The sequence below is a fragment of the Mytilus edulis genome, chromosome 4 (assembly GCF_963676685.1).
Source record: "Mytilus edulis chromosome 4, xbMytEdul2.2, whole genome shotgun sequence".
Classification (NCBI taxonomy): Eukaryota; Metazoa; Mollusca; class Bivalvia; order Mytilida; family Mytilidae; genus Mytilus; species Mytilus edulis.
The window spans coordinates 18,968,071-18,993,159 of NC_092347.1; the positions used below are offsets into that span (position 1 = coordinate 18,968,071).

The 25,089-nt window shown below is 31.3% G+C and overlaps 1 protein-coding gene across 1 annotated transcript; it reads right to left on the reverse strand.

Moving 5' to 3' along the window:
- Positions 1-11,693: 11,693 nt before the first annotated feature.
- Positions 11,694-18,955, reverse strand: LOC139519137 (uncharacterized). Its single transcript, XM_071310953.1, has 3 exons — positions 18,889-18,955; positions 15,683-17,375; positions 11,694-14,306 (listed from the first exon to the last, which is right to left on the reverse strand). The coding sequence occupies exons 2-3, from the start codon at positions 17,351-17,353 to the stop codon at positions 12,711-12,713; spliced, it is 3,267 nt and encodes a 1,088-aa protein (XP_071167054.1). The 5' UTR covers positions 17,354-17,375; positions 18,889-18,955; the 3' UTR covers positions 11,694-12,710.
- Between the last annotated feature and the right edge of the window lie 6,134 nt (positions 18,956-25,089).

Below are 25,089 nucleotides of genomic sequence, written 5' to 3' on the forward strand. Positions count from 1 at the left end.
GGTTAAATTTTTCTTATTTCAGATTTCATAAATAACAAGAAAATGTCTTCAAACATTTTTTTGAGAGGATTAATATTCAACAGCATAGTGAATTGCTCAAAGGCAAAAAAATTATTTTAAGTTCATTAGACCACATTCATTCTGTGTCAGAAACCTATGCTGTGTCAACTATTTAATCACAATTCAAATTTAGAGCTGAATCCAGCTTGAATGTTGTGTCCATACTTGCCCCAACCGTTCAGGGTTCAACCTCTGCGGTCGTATAAAGCTGCGCCCTGCGGAGCATCTGGTTTAAACTTTGATTCAAATGAATCACGATTGGTAAACAGGAGCGACATTTTATCGTGCGCACTCTTGTTTTATTATTGTTGAGATTCATTGTTTCTAATATTATCATTATAAATATTGTCTGCATTTATAATATTGTATATTAATTAAGTCTTCATTAGTAACTATAGTTTTTTAAGCTTTTACCAAATGTGCAACTGAATATTGGCTTTCGAATTAAAGAAATCTCCATGACTTTCAAGAGGTTGAAGAGAAAACTGCACCTCAACTCTTAACGTACTACCATCCTAGTTAATCGAATTATGTTTTTGCTCAGCTTCTTTTGCTATAATTGCATATATTCTACCCTCTGATTGAAAATTTTAAATTTTGTTGATTTGATATATGATTTGTACATTTAAACTTAAGTTAATTTGCTACAATACTTTATAAAACGTCATTAATGTTGAGCAAAGTTGATGAACCAGGGTTATATCAAAGAACGACTCGTCCTCTTTTTATCAACAAAAAGCATCGGAAGATAACAATATCTTGTTGATAAATGTTCCGTATCAACTTCACAAATAATACATGATGTTCTTACAGTATAGATTATTGGTACCGAAGCTGTTTATCATATTAACGAGCTGTCTTTTTATATTTTTAATCTTTACTATTTTCTGTAAATAAAAATTCTTTTAGCGTGGCTCGGTATTTATACATTGCGATTTTGTCTTATTGTGCTATGACATTTTTTTGTATTTTTATCTTTCTTTTTTGCTGATGTGCTTTTTATATATACAGTGTTTTTAAACCAGGGATTTAAATTATAACACAACGTTGATTGTTGTACACCAATCTTTTATATTTTCATCTGGTAGGAATTTTGGTCCTCAATGCTCTTCAACTTCGTACTTTATTTGACCTTTTTAATTTTTTTTTTGGATTCGAGCGTCACTGGTGAGTCTTTTGTAGACGAAATGCGCGTCTGTCTTAAATATAAAATGTATTCCTGGTATCTATGATGAGTTTATTTATGTCTGTTTGCTTTACTCATGCATTGTTGCCAAATTGATGGAATTTTAAGCAACTGTCATATAAGTGAGAAGTGTAGCAAGCTATAAAACCAGATTTAATCCAACATTTTCTACATAAGGAAATGCCTGTACCAGGTCAGAATTATGACAATTGTTTTCCATTCGTTTAATGTTTTTTTTAGCTTTTGATTTCACCGTTTTTATAAGACACTGACCGTTTCCTTGGAGTTCGGTATTTTTGTTATTTTACTTTTGCCATTTTAAAGAATGAACATTATTTTTTATTTACAATTGTTCCTCAATGCCTTTAAAATATGACAAGTCTGCTTCTGACGTGTTACGTATGACTCTTTTCTAGACACCTCAAATAAGAAAGGACAGTCATATTAAACACGACATATACGAATATAAATATGTTTTAATTCTTCATAAAACAAATACTTACGATATATTTATGATAATTTTGTAAACAAACTATATTCAGTATAAATCTTTTGATTTTTAATTTTACAAATGAAATTTGGCTTATGGTCAAATACTTTATCGAAATAAATGATCAACTGATAGCAATATAATATATTATTATATATTGATATTGTTATTGTGTCGTAAGGAATACAAACAATTCATGAAAATTTAATATTAATTCAAGCCCACAGGATCCTTAATATTACCTTATCTGTAACTGCGATTAATTTTGTAAAATTGTATGGTTTTCATTCTGGAAAAACGTACTAAAGGGACGTCAATAGCCATTAGCTCGCATCTTTTAGAAATGAAACTTACCAGTCAACAGATGACAAAACAACTTTGATTAAAAGAGGGTCGAATAATAAGATAAATTGCATTCAGGTTTTATATTATGTGTAGGAGTTCTGTTTTTTTATTAACAAACTTGTTTTGCAAATTTTCAACCATTACATTTTGGTCATTTTGTTCTTTTGCATTCCGTACTCTGTCTTTCTAAGCTGATCAGATTGGAAAGAATCTTCGTATAAAATTTACGACAAAAGAGAGGATATTTCGTTTCATAGACAGGTACATAGACCCATTAAGTTTCTTTTTCTAAGTGTATCGAGGACCTCACATCTTTAACCCTTCATAAAGAGTGTACATGTCTTTATTTTCACGTGTTGGCTGTTGCCTGTCATAATCCGTTAAAGATTTATTTGTACTTTGGTGTTATTTTTCCAGTGTAAGACAGGTGGAGGAAATAAACTTTTGGATAATATAATTCGTATAGAAATGGTGTTCATAATGTTATGATCAACAGTTACAGTTGCTTTTCTTGCAGTAAGGAGGTTTAAACTTAAAACTTTTAATATTGACATTCAGTAAACCGCGTTTTAGTAAAAAAAAAGATTCAGTAGGTGTAGTTAATGTGTTAAATATGATTGGAACAGACTTATTTTAAAAGAAAGGACATATCTTATAATTGACTTATCAATGATACAATATTTTGGCTAAATTTATGGCTTCGAGACCTTTATTGGCAACGAAAAGCTTCAAAATGATTTTTGTCCCCAGTTTCAATATTTCAAAACCCAACTGGATTTAATTCAAATAAAACAAGCAACTATGATTGAATGATTTGTGGGTGTTGCATTGATTTTGATGAAAGAATTTACGTTATTGTATCGTATATTCATAATCTATTTAATTAATGACTGTAATATTTTTTCTGTCTTTGAAGGAATAACAGAAAAAATGGGGTACACGGTCCGAGTACAGTTATTTCGTAGTGCATTTCTTTTAGACAATAAATGGAAATTAAAAAAATCCAACCTGCGCTTTCTCAATAATATTTTTTCAGTGTTATTTACTACTTTTGGGACAAATTATATCAAAATTATAGAAAACTTCATCGGCTCTAACTCAAAATATGGACAATTTTATGTTCAGGGGTCTTGAAATCTTTGGATAGCTTTCGAAGCCGGGTTATGTCAATGAGCTGATAGAACAAACACTGTCGCGTTATATCCAAAATTAAATTATCTAGTTATTCAAGAAATATATATCAAGAAAAGTGAATTATTGGTATAATTAAAATCTACGTCATCACACAATTTTAGGGGAAACATCTTCCATTTCAGGGAACCGACATTTCGTTACAGTATATGATATATCTATTTAGTAATTAACCAATGTTCTGTAATTATTATTAGGGTATCTATGATGTCTTATTTTCATGTTACAACACCCTTTAAGGTTTTATTTTCATGTTACAACACCCTTTAAGGTTTCATTTTCATGTTACAACATCCTTTAATGTTTCATTTTCATGTTACAAAAAAGTAAAAAACTCCGAAGAAAATTCAAACGGAAAGTCCCTGGTCAAATTGCAAAATCAAAAGCTCAATCACATCAAACGAACGAACAACAACTGTCATATTCCTGACTTTATACAGACATGTTCTCATGTAGAAAATGGTAGATTAAACCTGGTTTTAAAGCTAGATAAACCTCTCACGTGTATGACAGCCGCATACCATTCCATTAAATTGACAACGATGTGTGAACAAAACAATCAGACATAATAGATAAAAATGTGAAAAATAGAGAAACAGCAGTCAGTATTGTGTTAATAATTTAATGTTTGCTTCATTTACTAACATTATAAGCAACATTCGGGAAGAGTACACAATTATGTATTTACTCTTCGTTTTATCACTTAAGTAATTCATTTAAGTCTTACATAGTATGGTTCGATCATCTTTTCTTGAATTTCAGCAAGTGAATAACAAATAATTGTAAACGGCTTCTTCATCTATAAAAATGATAAACGTAATATACAATTGAAGGCGGTATGAAAGTTTGTCTTTGCCAATTGAAATACTTTGCAATTAATTGTTATTCACTAGCTGAAATTCAAGTAGGATTGATTGGACCGGTTTAATGAAGGGAAAATCCAATCAAGTTTGTAAACTTAAAGTCTGGCCTTCATACTAATATATTTCAATTTGTGAAATGTTTTTGAAATGAAATATCCTGATTTTACAACATTTCATAAATCCAAATATAATTAAACAGTGTTTGGCGGAAAATTAACTTTGGCCAAAATGAATGACTATTTTATGTCATATATTTTTCTCAGTGACAATGACACGTCCGCTTTGTTCAAAAAGTACATTTTGTTTGGTAAGCATCATTTAACTTGAGACAATCATATTAAACCAGGTTTTAAAAGTTGCTTAATTTGTATGTAGATATTTGTTTATTATAAAAACAAACTGTTTTTACATTGTTCATGTTTTGATTAAACGTGAAATTATTTTGCCCTTTATCAACGAAATCAATCTATTGGTCAGATATTTTATCGACGGATCAGTTGGTGTCAAAATATTGTATTATTACACATGATATAAGTCCGGTATAAATACTACGAATTCATATAATCTTCTTAGTATTTCCTCCCAACGGGTTCCTGCATAGTTTATCATGTGAAATTATGCTTGAATTGCTGAAAGTTAATGCTTTAAAAATATTTAAATAAAGTACCAAAGGAACGTCGTTAGCCGTTATTTCAACTCTTTTAGAATTCAAGTTTATCAGTTTAATAGTGGACAAAACAAGAAATTCACTTTTAGGTTTGATTTATAATACGCGTATGGATTCTTTTTTTTTTAATGACATTGTTTTTATTTTCAAAACTGTTTTAAAGTTTATTTCTAGAACCATTTTTCAATCATACCTCTCATCAGGTAATTCTATTTTGAACCCTTACTCATATTCAGTACTTTCAGATAGTTCAGCTTTTTCCTTAAGCTTCAACATAAATGATAATCATGAAAATTTTGGAGACCCAGTTGCTACATCATCACCAAAACAATCAGTGACAAAGCAATTAAACAATAAGAATATTAATAGACACAACTCATTAAGAGTTCTTCAGATTAATTTCAGAAGTTGTAAAAATAAAGTTCCTCAAATTGAAAATGTATTAACGTCATCTAAACCAGATATTATTATTGGTAATGAAACTTGGCTAAATAAAGATGTATTATCCTTTGAAATTTTTTCAAACACACTATTTGAAGATGTATTCCGGAACGACCGGGTCGGAAAAGAAGGTGGAGGTGTATTAATCGCCATTAAAAAAGGTATTATTTGCCAAGAAGTATATAAAAGCAAACAAATGATCATTGAAATTAATGAACTTAAAATTAAAATTTAAAAATTCCACCTTCTGGCTTAGTGGTGACTTTAAACTTCCAGACATAAAATGGCCGGAGCAAAATATACCTGGCTCATTGTTTACTAAGGAGCTGAATGAAGCATTTATAGATATGATGAACAACTTAGGCATTGAACAAATGGTTGATTTTCCAACTAGGAAAGATAATACCCTTGACCTTTTCTGCATAAACCAACCTGCATTGATAACAAAAATAAAATCTATACCAGGTATATCTGACCATGATATTATATTAGTGGATGCAATCTGCAAGCCCCAAAGATCTAAACAATCACAACATAAAATTTATTTATGGAAAAAGGTTGATATTAAAAAGATAAAAGACGTAACATCTCATTTTATATCTGAACTTTTATCTCAGGCTAATGAAAATTTAAATATTGACCAATTATGGAATAAATTCAAAGAAGGTAGTAATGAAATAATAGATGATAATGTACCAAGCAAAATAACTAAAACTAAGTACACCAACCCTTGGGCAAATAGGGATATAGACCATTTATGTAAAAAAAAAAACGTAAAGCTTACAACAAAGCTAAAAAAAAACTGGTAAACAAGAACATAAAGATAAATATAAAAAGTTAAAAGCTACTGCTCAAAGAGAAATAAGAAGAGCCCAAAGCACGTACATGCAAGAAATAATTAGCCCCCCAGTTAGAAGAAAAACCTAAATCTTTCTGGCAATTTATAAAAAGTAAAAAAACAGAAACATCTGGAGTTTCACCATTAAGAGGAAAGGATGGTTTATTATATAGTGAGCCGAATACACAAGCTAACATCATAAATAAACAATTTAAAAAGGCTTTTACTACCGAAGATACATCCTCTATGCCAAATAAAGGAAAACGTCCCTACCCCACTACGCCAGACATATTTATTAGTAATAATGGTTTATTAAAGTTACTTAAAAACTTAAATTTACACAAAGCCACTGGACCTGATAATCTGCCAGCTTATTTTTTACATAATTTTGCAGAAGAATTGTCTCCATTTTTGACATTCTTTTTCCAAAAATCTATTGAATCTGGTAATATCCCAACTTATTGGAAGCAGGCTAATGTTGTACAAATATTTAAAAAAAAAAAAAGTGACAAGCATAACGCTATTAGTTATAGACCAGTTTCATTAACTGCAATGTGTTTCAAAATTTTAGAACACATTTTAACAAGCAACATAAGGAAACATCTAACAATTAATAACATATTAAATGATAGTCAACATGGGTTTAGAAGTAAAAGGTCTTGTGAGACCTAACTCAGTATACAAGATCTTGCAAAATAATTGGGATATGGTAACCAAATTGATGTTATACTTTTAGATTTTTCCAAAGCTTTCGATAAAGTCCCCCATCAAAGACTAGCTCAGAAATTAGACTTTTATGGTATTAGGATTGGATAAATGACTTTTTAGCTGACAGACAACAACAGGTACTATTAAATGGTGTTAAATCTTCAAAATTAACTGTTGACTCTGGTGTCCCTCAGGGAACAGTTTTAGGCCCAACATTATGTTTACTCTTTATAAATGACCTACCCGAACATGTAACTTGCAATGCAAGACTTTTTGCAGATGACTGTTTATTGTATAGAAATGTAAATAATAGTTCTGATGCACAATTACTTCAAAAAGATTTATCTAGTTTAGTACAATGGGAAGAGGACTGGCAAATGAATTTTAATCCTGAGAAGTGTTATGTAATTCATATTTCTAAAAAAAAAAAAGTAAACCTTCCGCTTTTGATTATATATTGCACAATCATGTTTTAGAAGCAGTAAAAGACAGTAAACGAAAGAGATTGACCAATTCATTCACCCAAAGAATATGAAGAAAACAAAAATATTCGTATTGTGCAACTGAATGAAAACAACTGACGTTTTATGGAATGTACTATCAAGGTTATTATGGGAAAAAAAATGCACGGCGTGTTTGTCTGTATAAAGAATTGGCGATACATATGGAAAATACATTTCCTAACTCATTCGGCATTGTAGAGCATATCGCTGCCACCCAGACTTCATAAGCGTCATTAGTATCTTAGCAGAAAGATGAAGAACTATTCTTAAGTCAAAGAACGTAGTTTATCTCGTGTAATAAGTTCTTTTATTTGTGTTTGTAAATTATTTGACTATACTGTTTAGTTCATTTTTTGTGATATCTTTTAGGCGTGACTTGGTACTTATGCATCCGACGCCAATGAGAAGTGGTGTGATCATTCTAATGTGCTTTGTTTACATGTCATTTTGATTTTATTTGTTAACATATTTGTTTGTTTATATAGGGATTAAGAATATAACACAATTATGTCTGTTTGTTTTGTTCACACATTGTTGTCAATATATAGATATAGGAAGATATGGTGTGACATTTGAATTGTATGAGACTGTCATACAAGTGTGAGGTTAAGCTAGCTGAAAAGACAGGTTTAATCCACTATTTTATACATAAGAAAATGCATGTACCATGTTAGGAAAAAGACAGTTGTTTTCTTATTCGTTTCATGTTTTTGAGCTTTTAATTTTGTCATTTGATAAGAAACTTTCTGATTGGATTTTTTCTTTGAGTTCTGTATTTTTGTTATTTTACATTTTGATAGGTTGCAAATTTATCTTTTCATATTAAGATGAAACTACCAGACGATAACAATTTTGAATAACATGTTTGAGCCTGTGTTGTTTTGTGCAAATAGATACATAATTGATTATGAATAAAATACAATTATTTATATAAAAATCCACATTGTCTTCTACTATCTCTAAGAAGTTCTTTGAACTGAGTTTCACTGTGCGTATTGGTGTGTGTTGTTGTCTCCTTGACACAGTCCCCATTTCCATTCTCAATTTTATTACTTAGTAAAATAAAATTACGTTGATGAGTTGTGGTCAATATGTTCATGTCACAATATTTTCAAGAAGTAGTTGAAAAAAAAATATTTCAATAGCAGTTGCAGATCTAGGATACTGGTAGTTAATTTAGAAATTTGGGATGACACAACACATGTACAAGGAAAGACTTGCCTTTTATTGATATGCTTAAATAGTCCCGTCCCCTTTTCCCCAAATGTGACCTACCGAGTTAGACTAATTACAGGGTTTGTACTAACATGACCAAATGTGACCTACCGAGTCAGACTTATTACCGGGTTTGTACTAACATGACCAAATGTGACCTACCGAGTTTCACTTATTACCGGGTTTGTACTACCGAGTTAGACTTAGTACCGGGTTTGTACTACCGAGTTAGACTTATTACCGGGTTTGTACTAATATGACCAAATGTGACCTACCGAGTTAGACTTATTACCGGGTTTGCACTACCGAGTTAGACTTAGTACCGGGTTTGTACTACCGAGTTAGACTTATTACCGGGTTTGTACTAATATGACCAAATGTGACCTACCGAGTTAGACTTATTACCGGGTTTGCACTACCGAGTTAGACTTAGTACCGGGTTTGTACTACCCAGTTAGACTTATTACCGGGTTTGTACTATACCGAGTTAGACTTATTACCGGGTTTGTACTAATATGACCAAATGTGACCTACCGAGTTAGACTTATTACCGGGTTTGCACTACCGAGTTAGACTTAGTACCGGGTTTGTACTACCGAGTTAGATTTATAACCGGGTTTGTACTACCGAGTTAGACTTATTACCGGGTTTGCACTACCGAGTTAGACTTAGTACCGGGTTTGTACTACCGAGTTAGATTTATAACCGGGTTTGTACTACCGAGTTAGATTTATTACCGGGTTTGTACTACCGAGTTTGATTTATTACCGGGTTTGTACTACCGAGTTAGATTTATTACCGGGTTTGTGTTACCGAGTTAGACTTATTACCGGGTTTGTACTAATATGACGGGTTCGTCTTACTACCGAGTTAGACTTATTACCGGGTTTGTACTAATATGACGAGTTCGTCTTACTCAGTCTAGAGTTTTTTATGTTGTGTTTTGTCTACTGTTGTTTGTCTGTTTGTCTTTTTTATTTTTTAGCAACGGTGTTGCCAGACAAATGAGTTTGAATGTCCCTTGATATCTAACATTATCAAGTCTTTTCATTCATATTTCCTAATTATGTCTCACTTAACAAAGGCACACGGGGTAGTCCAAAACTGTTTATTTGAGAAGACACAATATTTGGTTCAATATTCCTCCGTGAAAACCATTTAGAGTTTTGATATCAAATTTAAAGATTAAAAACAAAGAACAATATTAGGATAATGCACAAAGTTATAATCATGTATAATATAAAAAAAATACCATGTACATGGTAATAAGTTAGAATTGCTTACACAATCCTGTACGTGACCAGTTCATTCAACTTGTAAACACAAAGGTACAAAAAAGAACCCTTCATTTACCGGCTTTGATACAGAATTTGACAATGGTATAAGGGACTTATCATTTTTTATCTGGGAGGGTGGGCTGATCAAAATACAGGGAGGATCATTTTTTTTAGTTTGTGGAATAGGGGGGTTCAATTTTTTTTATAAATTCAAAGTGGGAGGATCAATATTTTTTGCACATGGAAATAAGTAGTTTAAGTACTTCAAGAGACAAAATGTCAAGAAGAACATTACAACAGTCAAATGGAAATATATTTTACCACCATTCATATACAATTAAGTAAGATATATCCCATAACTTCGGTGATGTAGTAAGCTGTCATTTTGGGTCATTTTATCCAATTTAGAATGCATAGGTGCTTCATAACCCGAATAATCCAGTCGTTATATTTCACTCACTACATTCACTACATTAACAATCATTAGTTCCAATTTATGTTATAATCAGCCTAAAAGTTTGTAAAAAATTAAGTATAAATTAAAATGAAATCTACAGCGATTTGTGCGAAATTTTGTGCAAAAATTCAAATCACGCTGCATCATGAAAGAATATATTGTAGAGCAATAAATTCTCCAATAAATGGTCAAATATTCTGCATACAAACAGTTGAATATTGATTCAAAAGATGATTCTGAGATGAGGAACACACTAATGTACCTTTTTGTTATCATTTATATCAGATTCCTGTCGGGGGCAATTTATACCTCTCGTTCCCTCAAAGTTTGTACTTTTTAGGCTGATAAATCAATATTTTGGGTTACTATCACACATGTATGAATGAAATATGACAATAAATGAGTAATTGAATTGTTCCAGCTAAAAGAGAGGGATATTTAATAGATCCCTCTTAGCAAAATAACGTGCCTTTACTGTTTAAAAATGTTTTCTTTATTAGCCCAATAGATAAAGGAAATTAGAAAAAAATGTCAGAAAATTTAGCTTCCAAAAGCACTGGCTTGCCCTACCCATTACTATTCATGGAAGAGTCCTTTGTCAATATAAAAAAGAAGATGTGGTATCATTGCCAATGAGACAACTGTCCACAAAAGACCAAAATGACACATACATTAACAACTATAGGTCACCGTACGGCCTTCAACAATGAGCAAAGCCCATACCACATAGTCAAGGCAATTTTCCCTCAAATATGGTTTTGAACTCAATCCACTGAGAATACTTCATGTTTGCAATATTTCTCAAATTCTGTGAAATAATATATAATTGTTATGCATGTTAAAATTTTGGCATGTTTATTAGAGGGGGGGTCACATTTTTTAAATGTTTTCACAGGGGGGATCAAATAAAAATAGTTCAATTTTATGGGGGGATCAAGAAAATTTTATACGTTTGATTTCAAAATGACCAGCCCCCCCCCCCTCCCCAGGTAAATAATGATAAGTCCCTAAATTGAGCAAACATTTAGAAAAATTTTTCTAAGTTGTTAAGTTGAAGTTTTACTTCAAACGTTGTACCAACGCATTCTTGATTGATTAAACGTCTTGGAAATCGTGTGTCACAGATGCGCATGGATCTGTTCAATGTAGTAAATACATTTCATTTTATTTTCTGAGATTCTGATTTCATCGATTGCTATTTATCACGGAAAATGGACTGGCCATTAGCTTCTTCACACAGGGTGCCACCAGTGAAAGAAGAACTTTTTATCCCTCTCTTTGAATTTATCTTTTCATCGTTTTTTCTTCCAGTCATTTTTTTCTGTTTCTGTGGCTCTTCTCTATTCTTTAGCAACCATTGCATTAGTAAAACAATGTTCTAAGACCTTATAGTTTTGCCCATGAAAGGTTTCGTGTTTTCAGAACAAGTAAGAAAGAAATTTTCTACATATATATATTTTGATACATGTTTATTTAACTTTACAATGAAATATATGCCGTTATCATATACTGAGACTAAATAACATATGATTTTTACCGTACGATAATAGAATTAAATTAACGTATATTCCATTTTTTTCGAATTAGTGCTTAGCGGGCTGATGTGAAAAGTTTATCACATGCTTCGATTGTTATCACATACCTTTCTCTAATGTTATCGCATGGCATTCCGGTGATACTCGATCCTCAATGCTACATTTTCAATGAAAAACATTACAAAGTAGTGTACAAAACAATTATTGGATACTGAAAAGTATATTGTGTAAAATAATAATAAATACATAAATAAAATATTAAATAAATGCATTTTTTTAAAGTTTCAAACATAATTTAGAAAGTTACTTTAAAAAAGTTGACTTTTCCAAACTGTTCATTATGTATATTGTTGAATTATTTTTTTGTCGATTCTTCCATATTAAAATGTTTTTCTTCTCTGTTAATTCATATGATAGAAAGATTTCTTATCGATTGTACTAAACTTGGGGTCCGACGTCCGTGAACTTTATATCAATATATGAATCTGTTATTTTTCTCCATTATTGAAGCGTATGATAAAAAGATCATAACATGTCAGTTTTCATATCGCATGTATTATCAGGCCTCGGTCAATATCGGTCAATATCAGCTCCGAGCGATGCGCGTCTTGGGCTGATATTGGGCCTAGGGCTGATAATACATGCGATATGAAAAATGCAATGTAATAATCTGATAATATTTTCTTCTTATACAGGTGAAGTTAATCTGATGAAACCTGCACCCAATAAGAACGAATATCAATCAACACAATAGTTCTATCTAATAAACAATGTTCATCATGCATTACATTAATTACATTTTCAATGAAATATTCAGATAATAAAAAAAATAAAAACAAGTAAAGACGAATTGGTATATGATATTATAACAATGTGCTTATATTGTGGTATATCTTTTTGATTTTTTGGGGAATCAAAACAAAATTAATATCAGTCAGGAATGTAATGTTGTTTGGTTTGTTGCCGAATTAAATGAAAAGAGATACTTTTTGCAACCTTTGAATTTGGATTTGTACAATTCTAAAACACGCTTGTTACAAATGTATGACATGAAAATAAATGTTCCCGTTAACAAATTACACATTGAAATTAAAACGGTGAACATTGATTCCGGGAACAAAGCATCAATAAACTGTAATAACCAAGTACATCCTGTTATAGCAAACAACTTTAAGTATATCACCATGTTGTCTTTTTTGTCATGTGATACATTCTCTGATGTCACGTGAGGAGTGGTACAAATATTAAAGATTGCTGCAGCAAACATGAAAACATTTGTCAATAAGATAATACCAACTGGACATAAAAATGTGATAATTGCTGCCAATTTAAAAACAATAAAGCACAAATCACCTCCATATCCAATAGACTGATAATCATGGTAAATAAATGTTACAAGAATATTGCTTGTTACAATAATAGCAGGAATTCCAAAAATATAAGCCTTGTATTTGAATAAAACCTGAATATTTGAGTTTGCTGTGGTTGAAAAACTTTTGGTGAAAACCCTGTAAATATGAAATGTACACACGTTAAATGATGTAAATACAGTCAAAAAGAAATAATGCTGAAGGACACCAATTGCCTGACATAAATAAACATTTTCTAAACTGTATAATCGAACATGGAAAAGAAGCTCGTTCAAAATTATACATAACACAAGTGTCATGTTATTTTGACCAGGAACTGTTCTCAAACTTTTGAATAAAATGTATGTTATAAATGTGAGAATTAAACATATAAGTGATACAACATTACAAATGACTCTGATTATAAACATAGAAATATTAATATTTTCAAGTGGCACTTCGGAAATGAGCTGAAGGTACCTATCAGAACACACTCTAATAGAATTATTCTTTACTGTAAGATATTCATTACGCCCTAGGATATGGCCACTGCTATGAAGCTTAATTTCCCGATTCCTTTGCTTTGCATATTCGTGTGTGGTCAATTCAACCTGAGTACACAGCAGTAGATTGTTTACACGGTAATACATAGCAAGTTTGCCAGGTACATGTATTGAATACACGTTTTGATATGTGCACAAGTCTGCAACCGCTATATTTTCTACCAATGAAGGTACATCAAAGGCCTCCGCATCAGTTTCATATTTTACTCTCACTATAAGATCACTTTGATTAAGGGTTATTGTTGAATTCAGCAGGTGTAGCAAATTTGAATCAATGTCATGTCTTGATACCATACCAAAAGTACAGAAATCGAAGTACAGGTACCCCGAAAATGAAGTTTTAATATTAATGTTATTGCACGAGATGTTCGGAATTACATATTTCATATTACCTTGTATTGGTGTATTTATTAACCTTGTATTCAAATCATCAAATGCTTCATCGGCTAGTTTTCTTATCAAATCAATACCCACTGTCTCACGGGCGATTTTGGAAATTATAGCGTCAAAATGAACTGCAAAAATATAGCATAAATCTGCTGTCATTTGCAGTAGTGGAATACATGTGTTGTTTGCTAAGACCTTTCCAGGAATACACCTCAAATCTCTACAAATATTCTGAAAAAAAGGAAGAAAATTATGATTAATGTTGATATACATAAACATTTGAAAACTGAAATTTTCTTTCGATTTAAAACCAATGAACATTATTTTTTTTCAATACACATCAGAGTTAACACGAATTTGTCCATAGTACAAGGATGCCCCACTCGCACCATCCTTTTCTATGTTCAGGAGACCGTGATATTGGGGATATGTATACTAAGTTTTAAGTTGATTGGACTTCAACTTCATCAAAAACTACCTTGATCAAAAATTTTAACCACAAACTTTAACCTGAAACTGGCACTATCATTTTCTATGTTCAATGTACCGTGGTCAAAAATCTGATTTGGCGTTATAATATAAAGATCATATCATATTAGTATGTACTAAGTTTCAAGTTGATTTGACTTCAACTTCATCAAAAACGTCTTGACCAAAAACTTCAACCTGAAGCGGGACAGACGGACGGACGAACGAATGGACGGACGAATGAACCGACGAACAAACGAACGGAACTACAGACAAGAAAACATAATGCCTCTCAACTATCGTAGGTGGGGCAAAATAAAACTAAAAACAAATCAAATTAAAAAAATTATCAAAATTATTATGATAAAATCGAGTTTTATGGTTATTGGACAAAAACACACTTAAACATTTAATTACAAGTAATTGTTCAATTTGATCATTTTTTTAAGGAATTCAGGTTGAAAAGATACGATGTTATGAGAGATTTAATTCTAAAGTTTAATTTTCAGAAAAGGCAGTTGTTTCTATTTGTACATTTCGTTTTGTTCATTTGTCTTGTATTGAACAAAAGATATTTCATTAATTTGCATTACAATATTTCAAGAATGAACAAAAAATGGGAGTTTAACTATTACGATTTCAAAAAATCAGCATACAGATCTATTTTTAAGTTATCATAATGTTAGTTCATTATTGCGATACTCACCCAGTCACATTATTCGCATTGATTAAAACTTTCAAATAATTACTCTGTGTTTTCTGGTTTGCTCTATTATTTGTTTTGAAATCTTAATATATTTAACAGAAACAAACTATTAAGGTCAGCACAGAACAGTAAAAGCCATCTCGGAATAAACAAGTATTTAGGGCGATACAACTGAAGTTTTGTTACAATAGAACAATTCATAAATTACAATGAAATATTAATATAACTGGTTTTACCTTTTCAATCACTGCAAATTTTAATGTCTCAAACAAAGACGGAAATAATGTCTTTGTTAGTATACCCTCCCAATTTAACACTGAATTCAATATGTCGAAAAAATATTTTTTCACTGGAAAGCCATTTATATATATTAATGTTTTCTGTAATAACGATATAATTTAAAGTTTTGCCGTCAAAATTGTATTTTACTCACCAATGAAGAATCAAAGATTTGTTGACTTGAACAACTGTGAGATAATGAGGTACCTATAGATTGATCATATGATGACAACAATAACATTGAACGATATCCACCGGCTCCGCCTCCACCTATCGGATAACTAGAGTAACACAAGTGACAATATAGCAATTGGATGTTCCAGTTATAATGTGTAAAATTACAGCATATTTCGTCTTTAATGTTAAACAGTGAAAGAAAGTATTCGTCTATACATAAAAGACGTTCCTTAAACACAGATTCCAAGTTGCAAATGTAACAAAAACTATTATAGTAACCTTTATAAGCAACTAAGTTACTATCTTCTAATGACAGGCATGCGGATTTCAAAATAACGAACGTTTCAGTTGTATACATAGGTTCACTGCATTCACGTATAAGTTGTGGCTTACTGACACATTGCATTTTGTACTTTGAAACAGGCTCGGTATTATTGCACCCGCGTAATAAAGATTCCTGTATTATATCATTGATGCTGAAAAACATACTAAATATTTCCTGCCTTTGACAGGTTATCATATATTGCCACTGCCTTGCGAAAGGAATATCTTCATTTGAGTTCTGTGAATCTGTAACGTTCATCTGTAGAGTGTCGTCAACAACAGCTGTTGTATTACCATACATCGCCATTTGTGACTGTCCGTTACAGTAGCGAGGTAGAACATAATAAACATGTTCAAGACCTAAATGTTTATACAGTATATCGATGGCATTATTTAAAGACTGATTAAAATTACACTGATAACAAAATTTATTTTTGTATGGATACAAGCTTGCATTAGGCAACGATTTGTTACATAGTTGAAAAAGACTGGTATTGTGATTGTTGGAAGAACATGACGTAATGACTTCTTTGTGAACAATCGGAGGATTGCAGATATAACAGAATACGTTTTTAAACATTCCAAACGGTTGATCTACTGATTGACATGCGTTAAGTATAGCATTGTCTCCATTTAACCAGGTACCAGTTTTGTTACATTCAGATATCATCCCTTTTGGATCATCTTCACATGATTCGATGAAAGATTTGTGGTTATACACAGGGCGTGTTATAATTGTACAGTTGTTTTGAATAGCCAGTTTAGCGATCTCATTAACTGAGCTAAGAATGTTAAAGTTAATTTTCATTTTACATTGGAAATCAAAATACCATGATTCCAAATTTTGCGCATCATTGTTACACTGGGCACAGTAAATATTGTCATACGTTAGGTGTGTGTTTAGTGACGTCATAGGGGTTGTCATAATTCTCTCTGTGACGTCCCTTTTCTTCGTACACTTAATGCTGATATCAGCAGGAGAATAATGGGGACATTCGTCCACGGTTTTGTATTTGTTATATGTTTTTGCCTTGACATATGGCATTGCTGGGCGATAAATTATTCCATCAAAGCAAATTCTTTTTGGTTGATGAAGCATAACTTCTGGACAACAGTTTGACTCCTTTATACAATTGTTGTTACAAGAACATAGTCCACAAATCATGGAAGCAGACTCATCGTCATTGAGAGTACCATTCAAACAAGAATGAGCCCCACATGTATCATGATATTTTTCGAGCACATTCTCTATCTGTGAGTCTATCGGTACTTTTTCAAAGGTATTCTTACCAAACAGCAAGATAATGCTGAAATATTTCCACATTTTGTCTTTGTCAACTCTGTATCTAAATAATATAAGATAGCAGTACTATTATATCTTTATAACCTCTTTTATGTTGGAAACACTATTTTATGGAAGTGTCTAGTAACTTCATCTGAAAACATTTAACGATTTGGGTAGACTGTGCCATCACTATCGTCATTTAATTGTGCAAGATAACTTTCGTAGTGAATTAATGAAAGAAATGTTTTTTGAAAAGACGTCTGAATGATAGTTTATATAATAGACTCAGCAAATCTTTTTTAACAAACCAAAGCCTATCCATAGTATCTACTATACATAATGACAAAAGACACTAGGTAACGATCTATGTAGTTACTGAAAACAAATAGTATATTAACTAATAACTAAATGATATTCTCTTTGACATAAAATTGAGAATGGAAATGGGGAATGTGTCAAAGAGACAACAACCCGACCATAGGACGGACACAGCAGAAGGTCACCAATAGACAACATGAGTCAATCAGTATACATCCAACAGATTCAGTGTAAACACGTTATAATCAGTGTGAGACAAGCACTCTGCAATATTAGAATATAAGTAAACAGTATCGATAGAATGTATAGCATCATAAATTTTCATAGCTGTATTACAAAAAATATTCATTTATTTTCTAATTAACAATAAATTTAAAAACTAACACACAGAAATTTATTTATTTTTTATGAAAAAAATCAGTTGAAATACAAAACGATCAATGCTTTTAAAAATGAGAAAAATACGTATCTACTAAATTATATTGCGATTCATGAACAGTTGTAAATCAGGATGTATCGTTTTGTATACTTTAAAACGACAATTTACGTTTAAGTATAACAGAATTTAATTTACAGTAAACTAATATAGGTTAAAATTGTAGAAATAGAGAATCATCTCTTCAAGAATTTGTTTAACGTTCTTTAGTACAGTAATTTTTAAACTATTTCATTCTTAATATCGATTGAAAGAATGATTTCACGAAGGGCTAGCATTGGACCTTAGATTTTTGATTTGTGTGTAATCAGATCAAAATACTTCACATTTCACATAGAAATACTTGTGATAATACTATGAAGACACACTAACATTTATTTTGCATCTTCCTTGAATATTTATGAAACTATGTTCGTTAAATAAACATATGTATTGTAACGTCTATTTTTTGTACTTTTTTTCATAATTTCAATTAGTTTAACAAACTTACCTTGGCAGCCATAAACTATCCAAAAAACTTTTATACTGATGAATTTTATAACAAAATTGATATATTTTGGTTACAATACATTTTCGATCGTAGGTCTGTGACAATGTTTTCCTAACGCGCTTAACTTTGAAAATTGCACAAAATCATCATATTTTGACAAAATATTCAAAATGACGTCGTTGTCAATTTCATGTCAATTTTGTTAGCAACGCTTCGTGCCTCCTTAGTTTCTAGTGATAATTTTCCATCTCAAACGAGTAGCATGATATGAAAAATTATCAAAAAAAAAATCAAAGGAAACATACACAGAATAGCGATAAATATATATACCTATTATAGAAAAGAGACACCAGCAGTATTCCGCTGTTCGAAAGTCATAAATCGGTTGAGAGAAAGCAATTCCGGGTTACTAATATTTCCTGGAATCGCAATAATTAATCTCAAATTTGTGTTAGTCATATAAAAAAAAGAAATACCAAATGCTTGCAATAATTTCTGAAAATGTACAGTAATTTGTAGAAACAAAATCATTGACTTAATTATAATTTACCAATTATACAAATAGTACGGTCATTGAATTATCAAACGTCACTGTACATGTAATAATAGAAAACGAAAAGTAGACTAAAAAAAATACTGTTTTTTCCGACCATGCTAAACCCTATGGAAAGTCCATGTCGTTATACTTCGTCGTAGTAGTATGGTATACTGTTTTCCAGTTTGTCAGCTAGAAAGGCTACATTTGAATGCAAAAGAACAAAAATGTCAAAACGTTAGCTTCTTTTAAGTTCTATACCTTATTAATTTATAGTTTGAAAAAAGGGTTTAACCTATTTATGAGTAGTTTTTCACTGAAAAAAAAAGAATTCAATCGCGTTATCATAAAACAAACCTGAAAGTTAACCATCTACTTGTTGTGTTCACTATTGACTGATAAGTTTTAATTCTGAAAGAGATGAAATACTGGCTAATGACGTCCCTATGGTACGTTGTTTAAATGTAAAAAGCATTAAATTTTAGCAATACAATCGCTTTTACACAAATAATGGATATAATGAAACCCGTCGGCATGAAACACTTTAAAATATTCATAAATTCGTGGTATTCATTACAAACCTATAAAATATCAATATATGATAAAACAATACATTCATTATCGATAAAAGATTTGACTTCATTCCATGTAGGGCAAAATATGAACAATAACACACCGAAAATTCCATTCATTTTTATTAAATAAAACTTCTGTATAAATACAAATTGAGCAACGCTTTTTAAACTGAGAAATAAAGGCAACAGTAGTATACCGCTGTTCGAAAGTCATAAATCGATTGAGAGAAAAATATATATATATGGCATAAAGTAGCCATTAATTTCGGAAAACAAAAACAAAAAGTTGTAAATCAGGATATTTCATTTCATTTACTTTAAAACGACAAATTAAGTTGAAGGAGACTTGTAGTCAAGTTGAACATAGCTTAATTCACAGTAATTTGATGGATGTTTTGCAATCAGAATCAAAGGTGGCTGCGCAAAAATGCAATACGAAGGGGGACAACACATAGTAATGAATTATTAAAGTAAATGACAAAAATGTGGTGTTCTTTGAAATGTACTGTCCCAAGTCACTGGAGCCTGTTATTCAGTTGTCGTTTGTAGCTGTGTTACATATTTGTTTTTCGTTTATTTTTTGCAGATTAATTATGCCGTTAGTTTTCCCCTTTGTATTGCTTGACATTTGTGGGCCTTTTATAGCTGACTATGCAGTATGGGCTTTGCTCATTGTTGAAGGTGGTGGTGACCTTAAGTAGTAAATTTCTGTGTCATTTGATCTATTGTGCAGAGATATCTCATGGGCAAACATATCACATCTTCTTTTTTATGGAAATTAAAATAACAAAAATACCGAACTTTAAGGAGAATTATAAATTGAAAGTCCCTTAGTACTGTTAAAAGCAAATCTCAAACACATCAAATGACTGGTTAACAACTGTCATATTCCTGACTTGGGACAGCCATTTTTGTGTAGGAAATGGTAGATTAACCCTGGTTTTAAAGATAGCTAAACCTCTCACTTGTATGACAGTCGAATAAAATTCCTTTATATTGACAACAATGTGTGAACAGACAAACAGACACAACAGCTGATTTTGTTGTCTTTTCCTTTCATGTACAAACTAAAATGACGTCCTCGTTGTATGAGGGTAATAGCAATTGTGTTTTTAGTTAGATATCAACTATTGCGAGCGGCGAAGCCCATGGCAATATTTGGTATCTATGGGACAACAAACTTTCTAATACCCTCATAACAAGTCATTTAGTGTTTTATTTTACCGAACAAAACAAATTTCTAGAAAATAGATTTGCATACACCATTGTCAAATTGTCACATAAACATGCACAAAATGAACTATGGGGTTGTTATTGTCCGTGTGATATTATACACCTATTGATTCGGTGTGAAGGTAGTAGCAAGTGTGTTGTCCCTGAGATACCAACTATTGCTCGAGGATAAGCCAAGGGCAATAATTGGTATGCGAAGGGATAACAAACTTGCTATTACCCGTACAACCAGTCATTAGCTGTTTTATTATACTGAACAACACAGTCATTGAGTTTGTTTTTATATACTGAATAAACCAATTTTTTAAAAGTGTACATATATAATCGGAAAGAAACACAAATAACATAACTTGACATGCACAAGATGAACGATACGTTTTTTTTTAAATTTGTATTATATTCGTAAATATTTCACTACTTGCAATCAAAACTTGAAATACTTATACTAAACTTTCCGTGTATATAATAATTCTAGCTAAAGTACACCAAACGCAAATATAGTTTTAAAATACGACGCCAGACCCGTATTATGAATAAGGTACTAGATTTTAGATCTTTAAAAATGCGCTCTAAGATTTTCTTTCTCTTTTATAATTGCTTATTGTACGTGAAATTACAATCGACACATACAGATCATATTAAAGTTTGACCTTGCCAACAACACAAATCCAAGCAGAATATTAATGACATCATTATTGTCCAATGAAAAATAAACATGAAAAAGTACGGGAAATATGATTATAAAACTATTAAATGGGGTAATAGTCTTTGAAACTATTGACTTGCAAATAGTCTGTGGAATGAAATAGTACAACTATTTCATTATTTTTGTATATAGAAAAAACATACTGAGGTAAAAAATTGAGAACAACGCGTTTAATAATTTCTTGCGTCCGGAGCGCTTTTCTGGATTTACATTACACGGAACGCTGAAAGAAAACATTTGAAATACGAAGATGTATAAGTACCGAAACCGTTGAAGAGCTATATGTCAAAAATACCTAAAATAAATAGCCAAATTCATCAAAAGCCAACTTTGCCTGAGGGAGTCGAAACCATAGTTTCTTAATAATTTCAAAATTTATAAACAGACAATTTTAGTAAAGCTTGTTAAATCATGTCAGTACCGAAGTACTGACTACTGAGCTGATGATACCCTCGGGGACTGATAGTCCACCGGCAGAGGTATCGACCAAGTGATGTAAAAAAAAATAGAGAACAACACGTTTAATAATTTCTTGCGTCCGAAGCGCTTTTCTGGTTTTACCTTCATCAGGAACGCTCAAATCCAAACATTTGAAATCCGCAGATGTATAAGTACCGAAACCGTTGAAGAGCTTTATGTCAAAAATACCTAAAATAAATTTCTGTATTCATATAAAGCCAACTTTGCCTGAGGGAGTCGAAACCTTTAAATTCAAATTTATAAACGGACAATTTTAGTAAAGTTTGTTAAATCGTGTCAGTACCGAAATAGTTTTAAATATATCGATTTCAAAACAATAAAACCTTGTCTAAAAATTCCTATGCATATGATAAACGCTAGGTTTTGGTCGGCATTAACGCGGACAAATTCGAAATCAGTGAATCTACCAAATGTAAATGTGTTATGCTCCATGGAAATATCAACTTATACAAAATTGCATTGTAAGTGTTTTAACGGGTTCAATGTTCCAAGGTTTTTATCAAATTTTTAATCAAGTTTAAATAAGCAATGTATTGGACTAATTTAAATCAAATATTTTTTAATAAAGTTACGCCCCTAGGAAATATTGATCATATCTGAACGCGTGGGACATTGGAAATCAGTTATTTTATTATCATTGTTAAATGCAATAACGGTTGCCTATAATTGCTTGCATCCACTTAAATGGAAAAGAAAAATTACAAATAGTATATCATATTAGTTTAAAATGGTCTTAGGCCAAGTAAGACTGAAAATAATTCAGTGTCAAATATTTACATTTAAAAATGTATACTGAAGCTATAGGTAATAATTGTTTTTGTCTTTTGATCATTTCTGTACTCAGGTTACATGACACAATAGATATGAGCACACAAGGACTCTTGAATTCATCTTTTTTTGCAGACAGTATGGTCAGATAAAAACATTTTTCAATTTTAAGTGAAAAACTTGCATGCACTTTTAGTCGCAATAGGCTTATATTTGAACCACTAGCTATCCTACGGAAGAAAAGAAAGATATTATGTGAAATGAAACAGGTACAAAAGACATTATAAAGTGTTTTTTATAAGTGAAATCTTTATTATGAACTTTAACTTTTATGTACCAAGCTTCTCACAAATGAGTTATACAACTGGATTAAATTGTAGAAACACAAATATCGACTCGTGAAAAACCTGTCAGATAGAAAGTCAGAATGCCACTTGTGCATCAAAAATGAAAAAGTTTTGAAATGCTCATTTTGACCATGTAATGCCACAAAATTTGTCATTTTTGAAGAATTTCTATCAAATAAAAGTTAAAATCCTTTTCTTTCGTGCTATTTGACATATTGAAACCATTTAATCATTCAGGAAAGTTGCCAAAGTACAGATTCTATTTTTCAAGATTTCACCTCTTAGGTCCGAGTACACAGTTATTTCGTGGTGCATTTCTTTTAGACAATAAATGAAAAAAAAAAATTAAAATTCCACCTGCGCTTTCTCAATAATATTTTTACAGTGTTATGTACTACTTTTGGGACAAATTATATCAAAATTATAGAAAACTTCATCGGCTCTAACTCAAAATATGGACAATTTTATGTTCAGGGGGTCTTGAAATCTTTTCATAGCTTCCGAAGCCGGGTTATGTCTATGAGCTTATAGCTTATACACTGTCAGCCAATAGGTTATTTGTCAATTCCCGTAATTGACCCTGTAATTAGAGATCCCTCTGTCAGTTGTCTCCCTTATGAGGGACATTATTTTTCATTTATAATGGAGAGCTAACAGAACGAGCAAATTTACCTGTGCGTAATGTGAGTAATCTTTAAGGTTTTCAAATCTTTTAATTCCATTAATTTGTTGTTAATCTAAATACTTTTGACATCTGAAATTATTTTTCATGAAAAAATAGTTACACCACCGATACATCACTTTCAATTCATCATACTTTGCATCGGCAAAAGCCAATTTTGTCCGGTATGGAACCAGTCTACAATTGACAAAGGGAAGTAATTTGTTTAAAAAGTGTGTAATAACAGAATCAAATCGGTAATTGGCAAATGGACTATTAGAAGACGCGTTATATCCAAAATTAAATTATCTAGTTATTCAAGAAACATATATTAAGAATAGTGAATTATTGGTATAATTAGGATCAACGTCATCACACAAGTTTAGGGGAAACATTTTCCATTTCAGGGAACCGACATTTCGTTACAGTATATGATATATCTATTTAGTAATTGACCAATGTTCTGTAAATATTATTAGGGTATATATGATGTTTTATGTTCATGTTAAACCATCCTGTAATGTTTCATTTAAATATTACAAAAAAGTAAAATCACAAGAATACTAAACTCCGAAGAAAATTCAAAACGGAAAGTGCCCTGATCAAATTGCAAAATCAAAGTCTCAATTACATCTTACGAACGGACAACAACTGTCATATTCCTTTTTTGTTATACAGACATGTTTTTATGTATGCACGTGAATGACAGTCGTATACCATTTCATTGTATTAACAACGATGTGTGAACAAAACAAACAGACATTATAGGTAAAAATATCAAAAATAGAGAAACAGCAGTCAATATTGTGTTAATAATTTAATGTTTTCCTCATGTTAAAACATCATAACAATCGGGAAGTGTACACAATTTTGTATTTACTCTTCATTGTATCACTTAATTAATTCGTGTTAGTCTTACATAGTATGGTTCAATCATCTTTTCTTGAATTTCAGCAAGTGAATAACAAATAATTGCAAACTGCTTCTTCATTTTTAAAAATGATAGCGTATTATCGTTATTCTGTGCATTTTTCCTTTGATCTTTTTTTGTGATAATTTTTCATATCATGCTACTCTCTTGAATTTGAAATTATCGTTACAAACAAAGGAGACACGTGGCGTTGCTAAGGAAATTGACATCGTCGTCATAGGTAAAATAGCGATACACAGATTATCATTGGTCAACTCAACTTGATTGCTTTTCTCGCTTTCGCCGTCCCGGCTCA